This window comes from Gasterosteus aculeatus, chromosome 12 (genome assembly GCF_964276395.1).
Source record: "Gasterosteus aculeatus chromosome 12, fGasAcu3.hap1.1, whole genome shotgun sequence".
Classification (NCBI taxonomy): domain Eukaryota; kingdom Metazoa; phylum Chordata; class Actinopteri; order Perciformes; family Gasterosteidae; genus Gasterosteus; species Gasterosteus aculeatus.
In genome coordinates, this window is record NC_135700.1 from 24,596,337 (window position 1) to 24,607,175 (window position 10,839).

General features: G+C 45.9%; 1 protein-coding gene across 1 annotated transcript; it reads right to left on the reverse strand.

Moving 5' to 3' along the window:
- Window positions 1-83: 83 nt before the first annotated feature.
- LOC120808702 (transmembrane protease serine 9) lies at window positions 84-8,565 on the reverse strand. Its single transcript, XM_078085548.1, has 14 exons — window positions 8,498-8,565; window positions 8,190-8,293; window positions 8,031-8,110; window positions 7,743-7,824; window positions 7,489-7,669; window positions 7,186-7,319; window positions 6,945-7,105; window positions 1,607-1,803; window positions 1,193-1,296; window positions 1,028-1,107; window positions 852-930; window positions 598-778; window positions 374-507; window positions 84-287 (listed from the first exon to the last, which is right to left on the reverse strand). Exons 1-14 carry the CDS (start codon window positions 8,547-8,549, stop codon window positions 126-128), a joined length of 1,731 nt encoding a protein of 576 aa, XP_077941674.1. The 5' UTR covers window positions 8,550-8,565; the 3' UTR covers window positions 84-125.
- Between the last annotated feature and the right edge of the window lie 2,274 nt (window positions 8,566-10,839).

A 10,839-nucleotide genomic window follows, 5' to 3' on the forward strand; every position in this document is an offset into this window, starting at 1 on the left:
CCAGCGTGATTAATGACTGATTAATTAATGGTGATTAATGACCACAATGAAGAGTCTTGACATGAACAAATGAGAAGAACCGATTTAGAGACTGTGTTTTATTGACGGTCACGTCCACAAGGTGCTCAGTTGGCAGCGATGGTCTGATCCATCCAGGCGCGGAGCTCGGTGACGCGGGCGTACACGCCGGGGATTGTGGGAGTGCATGTTCCGCTGCCCCAGGACACAATGCCGACCAGGGTCCAGGCTCCGGCCTTCTGGCAGACCAGAGGACCACCGGAGTCACCCTGAAAGAAAGGAAGCGATGAGTACCTCAACATAGGCAACGCCCTCGGGATGAACCCTGATACGTGCACGCGCATGCCCCGCCCACCATGCAGGAGGAGGCCCCGGAGGCTCCGGCGCAGATCATCAGGTTGGTGATCTTGTTGCCCCAGAAGCGGCGGCACTCATCGTTGGTGAGCAGGGGGAGGGCGGCCTGTTGCAGCAGGGCGGGGGTGTCAGCAGCTGCAACGCACAAACAACCATCAATGTAACGTCCGTCCTGGCGAGGTCGGCGCCGCAGATGGCTGCACCAGCCGGCGCAGGTGGACTCACCGTTGTGGCGGGTCAGCCCCCAGCCGCTGGTCACGCACCTCGTGCCCCCGGGGAAGTTGTCGGCGGTCTCGGCCACGCACACGGGGGAGGTACGCATGTTGATCTGGGCGGGGCTGGCCAGCTTGACCAGCAGGATGTCGTTGTTGATGGTGAAGCCGTTGTAGCCCGGGTGCTTGAACACCTGACGGGAAACGACATGGTTACGACCCCACAGGTGGACGCGAGACCGAGCGCCGGCGTCGCCCGTCACCCACCTTGCCGACGTTCATGACCTGGATTCCCTCGGCGTTGGACGAGCGGTCGTGTTCTCCGAGGATCACGCGGTGGGACGTCCTGCGGGGGGAAGCGCCGACTTGTCAAGCGGCCATTTTTGTAAGTGAAAAATGGATGAATGAATAACCGACCCTGGCGCCCAGAGGGAGGCACTGACCTCACGTTGCAATGAGCGGCGGTCACCACCCACTCCGCATTGATCAGGGAGCCGCCGCAGAAATGGAAGCCGGTGTAATCCTGAAACCACGACCAGATGCTTATCATCAACCTGTGAGTGTGTGTGTGCGTGTGAGTGTGTGTGTGCGTGTGTGTGTGCGTTTACCTGCAGGGACACCTGCCAGGGCCAGGAATGAGGCACCGCCTCCTCGCCGTTCACGATACGAGAGTAACCGGTGATGACGGGGGAGATGGCGGGAGAGCCGCAACCTGTTGACATCATTGTTCCATCATCATGACATGTCAATCACTGTGACATGTAACAATAACGACGTGACGTCAGACATGTTTCTCTTATTCATGTGCGTTAAAAGCAGTTTAGCATCAACAACATTAATTCCGTCCCGTTTGGAGCGTTTTTATTCAGTGTTTTATTCATTCAGCAACATGAACGATCACTAAAAACATTCAGCACAATGTAGTTGTGGTGCGACAGACTACAACAATCTGCGCCTTCAGCCCTTTACCCAGCATGCTTCACTCCGCGGCTGTCACCCCAATGTCAGAGAGCTGGCCTTACCGTGGGCGGCGCCGGCGAAGGCGAGGCAGCACAGGATCCACAGGAAGGCCATGGCGAGATGATGCCGGGCCTCGTTGAGCGAGGAGCTCTTATAGGAGCAGGCAGCGAGCTGATTGGACGAGACGCGGCGGGACACCTTATCAGGGACGTGGGAGTCACAGCAGGTGGAGCAGACGGAGGGTTTTCCACCCGAGCAGAGGAACACGTGTCAATCCGCGTCCAGATGACTCTTTATTCTTACTACTGTGGAGATCACAAATGAAGAATATTACCACTAACTCATCTGCAAATGATTCGTTTTATTAGAATATAAAAAATGATCTGTGTCTCTGTGAAAGTTTAATCCAAAAGTCAGATTCAGTTTACTTTGACAATCTGTTAATAATGTGTTTAATTAACTAATCAGTTTCCACCAAATGTTGTACAATAATTTAGATTAATTCAATTATTTAAATATGAAAAATCATTGAAAAAATACATTTTTATGAAGGAATGCAATGTCAATTTATTTAATTTATAATTAATTAATAAACTGCTTCAAATCATTTTATTTCCTGAGAGGCAGAAAAAGAGAAAGAAACTGGAAAAGTCAAAATTCAATGACTTTTGGTATGTTTTTTTCATGTTTCATGTTTTGATCAGCTGCCTGTTTAAGAAACATTTATGAAACGTGAGCTTTATGAAACCTGAGGTTTAAGAAACATGATGTCAATGAAACATGAGGATTATGAGGTTTATGAGACGTGTGGTTTATGAAAGATGAGGTTTTTGAAACATGATGTATGAGACCTGAGGTTAATGAAATTAATTAACATTATGAAATAGGAAGTTAATGAAACCAAGGTTCATGAAACATTACGTTTTTAAAACATGAGGTATATGAAACACAAGGTATATGAAACATGAGGTATATGAAACATGAGGTTTATGAAACATGAGGTATATGAAACATGAGGTATATGAAACACAAGGTATATGAAACACAAGGTATATGAAACATGAGGTATATGAAACATGAGGATTATGAAACATGAGGTATATGAAACATGAGGATTATGAAACATGAGGTATATGAAACATGAGGATTATGAAACATGAGGTATATGAAACATGAGGTATATGAAACATGAGGTATATGAAACACAAGGTATATGAAACACAAGGTATATGAAACATGAGGTATATGAAACATGAGGATTATGAAACATGAGGTATATGAAACATGAGGATTATGAAACATGAGGTATATGAAACATGAGGATTATGAAACATGAGGATTATGAAACACGAGGTATATGAAACATGAGGTATATGAAGCATGAGGTTTATGAAACATGAGGTATATGAAACATGAGGTATATGAAACATGAGGTTTATGAAACACGAGGTATATGAAACATGAGGTATATGAAACATGAGGATTATGAAACATGAGGATTATGAAACATGAGGTATATGAAACATGAGGATTATGAAACGAGGTATATGAAACACGAGGATTATGAGGTATATGAAGCATGATGTATATATGAGACAGAAGCTTAATGAACAGAGGGAGAGTTGAAGGACAGCCACCTGAGACCAGCTGAGGGACATTGATCATGATTTAAGAGACGCTCTGTTCCATCCACTCGATTTGACCAAAGCAAGTGAGCAGGTGTGTAAACACACAGGAGATTGGCTGAGTGTGTGAGTTTGTCTGTGTGTGTGTGTGTGTGTGTGTTCTTGTGAGAATTTCGCCCCAACATGCTCGGCGCGCTCACAAGCCACGCCCCTCCCTCTTCCTCCTCCTCCTCCTCCTCTTCCTCCTCCTCCTCCTCCTCCTCCTCCTCCTCTTCCTCCTCCTCCTCCTCCTCCTCCTCCTCCTCCTCCTCCTCCTCTTCCTCCTCCTCCTCCTCCTCTTCCTCCTCCTCCTCTTCCTCCTCCTCCTCCTCCTCTTCCTCCTCCTCCTCCTCTTCCTCCTCCTCCTCCTCCTCTTCCTCCTCCTCCTCCTCCTCTTCCTCCTCCTCCTCTTCCTCCTCCTCCTCCTCCTCCTCCTCCTCCTCTTCCTCCTCCTCCTCCTCCTCCTCTTCCTCCTCCTCCTCCTCTTCCTCCTCCTCCTCCTCCTCTTCCTACGTCATCAGCGCCGCTGAAAACGTTACGTGGAAACCGGTCCAACGTTTCCTACAAAAGAAACCAAAAACCCAGCAAATGCGTGACTTCAGAGGCTGCTCCAGTTTACTGACGTGTGTCCTGTTTAAAGAAGAGCGACAAATAGAGACTTTTATTGTTCTACAAACGGACAATCAGACATTAGATAAAGTTGAATTATTGAGATGAAAGTGAAGTTTAACTACATGACAGTGAGTATATTGTGCTGTATAATTCTTATACTTCAACTTATGAGAAAAGAGTCAAACAATATGTGTGTGCTGTGTGATTATTATGCACAACATTGATCTCATTTACAGAATGTGCAGCATAATCAAGAAACGACCAAAGGACGGGGGAAGTTGTCATTTCACACATGAACGCGAGCGCTCGCAGCCGCTTCAGGACACATTTTAGCCAAAGAGGACGATTCAAGTGGACGTGATGAGCAATGTGAAGGGATGAGATCTAAAGCCGAACCCGGACTGCTCATTGACGATAAAGTACTGCCTCTCGCATCCTCGTTGTTTAAGGACAATACCGCCTGTATTTATTCAATTTGATCATTCGAGTGAGTTTGTTAACAAAAATAAATATATAAGTTGAAAATATCCTGTGTTATATTTATTCTTTTATTTCATGAATCATTTTGGCGACAGGTGCCCTTTGGTTTTGGTTTGAGCACCTGCCCCCCAACGTGTCTGTGCCCGATTAAACCAATATCAAGAATTGAAAAGAAAAGTGCACATTTAGAATGAAAAAAGTGAAAATAACAGATCAATGTTAAACTGTCCAGGTTTTTCATCATTTCTGAATTCTTTTGAATTGTTACCAACTTAACGGTTGGTGGTCTTGTTGATAAAAACACAAGATAATATATGTTTTTATGCTTCAAAACGTTAATTGGCAGCATAATTAATTATTTTGTTTACTATTTATCAGTAGTCACATTACCATTACTATGTATGGAGTTAAATTATTATTACTATTTATTAGTATGTACAGTAATATTACTATTCATTAGGTGGTACATTAATCTACCCCCCCACGAGGTGGATGCATGTGCACAGACTGTAAAGCCCCCTTAAGCAAATTTGAATTGAATGATGTTTTAGTTAATTTAGTCTGCAAGAAGTTTATTTCTGTTTCATGAACTCACAACAGAGTGTGATGCACAACGAGCTGGAACTCAAGATGAATAAATCATTCGAGGTAATTTATACAAAGATGATTGTTCATTAAGAATCACTGTTTATTTGCACGAAAAATGTGAAGAAGATTACGATGGATTCTTGCTTTTATGTTTGTTAAAAAGATGCAAAAATAATACTTTAATGTTAATCTGAAAAATTCAAATTTATCTCAGAGATTATGGTTCTCTGCTGTTTGTAATCTCTGATTCTTAAAAGGTAAATCAAAGCTTCACGTCTTAGAGCTGCATTCTGTGTGGTGACCAGCAGGGGGCTACATGTTGATTGACAGGTCTCTACTGGAGACGTATACGGCCAAATTACCAAACGAGAGGCTTCTAAAGATCCACAAACCCACGAGAGACGCCACCACGATGACTTGTATTAGACGGTGAGCGGGAGCCATTATTTATTTTGGTTATTTATTCTTAAATATACAGTCCATCAGGAAAGTCCTCACAGCGCTTCACCACATTTTGTTATGTTACAGCCTTATTACAAAATTGATTAAATTCATTATTTTCCTCAACATTCTACACACAACAACCCATAATGACAAAGTGAAAACAGTTTTTTGCAATTTTTTGCAAATCTGTTAAGAATAAAGAAGGAAAACACAACATGTACATAAGTATTCACAGCCTTTGCCAGGACACTCAGCATGTAGCTCAGGTGCTTCCTGTTTCCACTGATCATCCTTCAGATGTTTCTACAACTTGATTGGAGTCCACCTGTTCTAAATTCAGTTGATAGGACATGATTGAGAAAGGCACACACCTGTCGATATAAGGTATCACAGCTGACATATCAGAGCATAAACCAAGACATGAAGTCCAAGGAATTATCTGTAGACCTCCGAGACAGAACTGTATCGAGGCTCAGATCTGGCGAAGGCTACAGAAAGATTTCTGCAGCATTGAAAGTCCCAATGAGCACAGTGGCCTCCATCATCTGGAAAGGGAAGAAGTTTGGAACCACCAGGACTCTTCCTAGAGTTGTGCCGCCCAGCCAGACTGAGCGATCGGGGGAGAAGGGCTTTAGTCAGGGAGGTGACCAGGAACCCGATGGTCACTCTGACTGGTCTGCAGTGCCTGGTGTCTGGAGGACATCACCCGGCCAGTACCATCCCTACAGTGAAGCATGGTGGTGGCAGCATCATGCTGTGGGGATGTTCTTCAGCGGGAGGAACTGGGAGACTCGTCAGGATGGAGGGAAAGATGAACGCAGGTATGTTCAGGCTGTTGTTGCTGCCAAAGCTGCTTCAACAAAGTACTGAGCAAAGGCTGTGAATACGTATGTACATGTTATGTTGTCGTTCTTTATTTTTAACAGATTTGCAAAATACAGTTTTCATTATGTGTTGTTGTGTGTAGAATGTTGAGAAAAATAATGAATTTAATCCCTTTTGGAATAAGGCTGTAACATAACAAAAAGTTAAGCGCTGTGAACACTTTCCGGATCAGCTGTAGTTTGCTTCATCGTTTGGGTGATCGGATCACTGATCGGGTGATGCTGTGGGCTCCTGGAGGTTACGTAGTCAGGTGGGACCAGCATGCACCTGGCTGACATAGTTTTACCAGTGGGACAGTGGGACAGCTCTGCATAGGAAGGCAGACAACGTTTAATGTACGTGTCTTTGGTAGATTCTATGAAATAAGAAGCAAAGAGCGCCTGGACAACACGTCTTACTGCGTGAACAAACACAACCACAACAAGGTGCAGCCGTGGCCCCTTGATTCAACGATGACAAATGGCCACTACACAGTGATACAACGTTTTACACACAGACACACACCGGTTCGCCAACGACAACCCTGTAACTAAGTCACAGCTGGTCTCTTCAGCTGAAGCGTGTTGGACAGATGGAACCAGCGTGCGTTGAGCGGCCGAGTCAGACAGTTCACTTCATCCAGACACAATCAGTGATGTTCAGTGTTTTTATTCATCGTCTACACACACTATCTGAGGCAGGACTGTCGAGGTTGGGGGGCTTGAGGGGGTTTGGGCCTCTGAGCACTTAGTTGGCGGCGAGGATCTGGTCTACCCAGCCACGGAGCTCCGTAACACGGGCGTAGGCGGCGGGGGTGGAGGTGGAGCAACGGCTGCTTCCCCAGGAGACGATACCGACCAGAGTCCAGGCGTTGTCCTTCTGACAGACCAGAGGACCGCCGGAGTCGCCCTGGGAACAGAAACACCGATTAATACACAAACCCATCAACGGGAACCCGAGTGAGACCGGTGAGGTGGGCGGAGCCTCACCATGCAGGAAGTGGCTCCGGCTCCTCCGCCGCAGATCATCACGTCGGAGATGTTGCTGCCCCAGTGCTGCTTGCACTGCTCGTTGGACAGAAGGGGGAGCGCCGCCTGCTGCAGCTTGTTGGGCGTCCCGGGAGCTGTGGGAGCAGTCAACACGCACAGTCAGACACCCTTTCAGAGTAAAAGCACTACGACGCTTAGTTAATCTCTTTGACCAAAAGGCTTCTTTAATCATCACTCTCATGTGTTCAGAGTCCATGGAGCCAGCCAGCGAGATGCTCTCCAGTCACGTGACATGTGCCTCACCGTTGTAGCGGGTCAGACCCCACCCGGTGGTGACGCAGTTCATGCCGGCGGGGAAGTTGTCGGTGGACTCGGCGAGACAGACGGGTGACACGTTGGTTCCGAGCTGGGCGGGCGAGGCCAGCTTGATGAGGGAGATGTCATTGTTGATGGTGCTGGGGTTCCATCCGGGGTGGGTGAACACCTGTGAGGGGATGGGGGGGTTAGTGGGGAGGTTCTCAGTGCTGACACCTGATTAGCTGACGGATGGTTCTCACCTTGGAGGGCTTCAGGCGCTGGACGTCCTCGTTGGAGCCGTAGCCCTTATCGTGCTCTCCGACGATCACTACGTGGTAGGTCCTGTTAGGGAACAGCAAGTGCTGGTTTAATCACCAGATCTACTTTAATGACTCACGACTCTTTAGACCGATCCGCCGCTAAAATCTCTACACATTCGTTTTTAATAAAAACTGCATTCAATCACTGATGAATTCCTATGTCTGCGTTTGGGTTCCTGTCCTCTGCAGCAGCCAACAGGAGACGGACAGGAAGGGACGCGGACTCACTTGACGTTGCAGTGAGCGGCGGTCACCACCCAGTTCTCGTTGATCAGAGATCCTCCACAGAAGTGGAAGCCGCTAGATTGCTGAGAGGAAAGACGAGCAGGTCACACGAAGACGAAGAAGAGGAATAATGATTCAAAGAGCAGGAAGCAGCAGACTCACCTGCAGGGACACCTGCCAGGGCCAAGAGTGAGGCACCGCCTCTTCGCCGTTGACGATGCGGGCGTGGCCAGTCACCTTGGGGGCGATGGCGGGGATGCCGCAGCCTGAGAGGACATTAGAGGACGTTGTGTGTGTCGACGTGAACTTCATCCATTAATGTTTGAGAACAAACTGCTTTAACTTCTGTCATCACAAGTTCTTCTTCTTCTTCTTTTGTGTTTAACGGCTAAAACCCGAATGTAAATTTAAAGTCGCCATTCTTAGACGACTCACGCCCCTAAAGGTCTGACGTCAGACCGTGACCTCACCGTAGGCGGCGCTGACGAAGGCGAGGCAGGACACGATCCAGAGGAAGGCCATGATGAAGAGGAGGATGAAGTGCTGGAGGACCAAGCTGCTCTTTTATAGCCGAAGTTGACCTGGCCTCAGCCAATCAGAGGGGCCGGGGGTCCGTCCAGCTGGTTATCAGGTCACAGGGGAAGCGGCGTTCTCACAGGGTGCAACGCCTCAAAAGCCAACTCTCTGATTGGCTGCCGGCGGCCGCAGCCCGAGAGCACCAGTCAGCACATCTTGACTTTATTCTGACCGAGACCACAGATCATAAAGACAAACACAGACGTTATATACATTCAGTACCCAAAGTACAAGGAATAAAACAAAAGCCTTCAGTTACCTTCAGCAAAAACAAAATAACAAATCACTGACAAAACATGTCCGATAAAATAATAATGACAACACATTACATTCAGATTATTTATTGAATAAATTTAGTTAGAATGAAGATCTGTTTTTATTTCATTCACACAGCAGACTTTATCAAAGCTGCACGTACAATTACATCAAATATGTCTTATAATATTCATGTCATATCTTACCAATGTTTAATGTGTGAAGTAATATACGTACAACCTGGGTATATATATATATATAATATATATATATAAACATTTATCAGTGAAAAATACATACAGACCCACTGATGTACAAATGTTCTGAGAGCTGAGTGTGTTATCAGTGTTCCAACATTAACAGACACACATGGACACAGCTGTATTACATATGTATACTTATACATACATACATGTGATTTATATACAGTATACAGATATTTATATGGTGCTATTTCACCAAGGAAATGCAACTAACAAGTAGTTTACTTTGAATAAATACCTTTATTTTGAAAACACTGTCTTTGTGTATTATGCTGGAATGGATGCGAGTAGCCAGACATATTTAAGACATCAGACAAACCGCTGAATTACTCTTCATCGCCAAGAGTTGTAACGACAAAGACTAAAGTTTCTGTTTCTGAAGAAAACTCCACAGTATTTCTATTGGCTCCACTCTCACTTTCAACATGGCAGCAGCTGTGCCAGTTGCTAGAAGCTAATGACGCTAATTTGTTAATCTTTAACAGGCCAATGGACCCAGTTCAGGAAACCTTTACACAACTCTGAAGTCTTCTGAGAATCTCTGCAGCTGACAAGTTCCCCAACAACTGGATCCAGTTCTTCAAAGGGAACTCAAAGCTTCATGTGTTGAAGCTGCATTCTCTGTGGTGACCAGCAGGGGGCGACTCCTCTGCTCCCATAGACGTCTATGAGGAAATGACTCTACTTCTCTGTAGTGACCAGCAGGGGGCGACTCCTCTGCTCCCATAGACGTCTATGAGGAAATGACTCTACTTCTCTGTAGTGACCAGCAGGGGGCGACTCCTCTGCTCCCATAGACGTCTATGAGGAAATGACTCTACTTCTCTGTAGTGACCAGCAGGGGGCGACTCCTCTGCTCCCATAGACGTCTATGAGGAAATTACTCTACTTCTCTGTAGTGACCAGCAGGGGGCGACTCCTCTGCTCCCATAGACGTCTATGAGGAAATGACTCTACTTCTCTGTAGTGACCAGCAGGGGGCGACTCCTCTGCTCCCATAGACGTCTATGAGGAAATGACTCTACTTCTCTGTAGTGACCAGCAGGGGGCGACTCCTCTGCTCCCATAGACGTCTATGAGGAAATGACTCTACTTCTCTCTTGATTTATTCCCTCAGTAAACATTGTAAACATGAGTTTATGTCTCTGTCTCTAGTTTCAAGTCTTCTTCAACACAACATGATGTTCATTTAGTGACTTATGGTCCATTCAAACAGTCAAACAGACCATAAAGCAGAGGACGCTTTAGGGCGGATCCTAACGCTGATTGACAGGTCTCTACCAGAGATGGGTTTTCTGTTTATTCGTCTACCAACCTTACCACTTGGTTCAAACTCAGCTGTGAAATGGAAACATGAAAATGTTCCCAAACGTTGTGACTCTTGAGTTTGTTTCCAGCTGCTCATTAGAGCTTCCCATTAGTTTAATTTATTTGCCACTAATTGCATTAATTCAGAAGTTTCCTTTGTTTCAGGAAGTTTACAAATTATCGTGACATAAGAAATCCACCAACAATCAACGAGTGGTCAACAAATGGTCTCTGTGGGGCTGACGCCCAACGTTACGTAACCGGAAGAAAAGAACCAACTCAATTAGCAGGGAAATAGCATTTGCTCACAATAACTTTACTGAAAGTCCAAAAAGGAAAGCTGACAAATTCAATAAAACTGAATCGGACGTCTAAATCCCTTTCTCCGACTGGGAGGACGGCTGTTAGAA

Excerpts from the sequence above, each read along its gene's own strand:
- LOC120808702 (XM_078085548.1), bottom strand. The coding sequence starts at position 8,549 with ATGGCCTTCCTCTGGATCGTGTCCTGCCTCGCCTTCGTCAGCGCCGCC. Across the intron at positions 1,804-6,944 it reads CAGATCCTCGCCGCCAACTA|CTGCTCGGGTGGAAAACCCT; the intron begins AGTGCTCAGAGG and ends ACACGTGTTCCT. Across the intron at positions 508-597 it reads GGGGCTGACCCGCCACAACG|CTGCTGACACCCCCGCCCTG; the intron begins GTGAGTCCACCT and ends TGTGCGTTGCAG.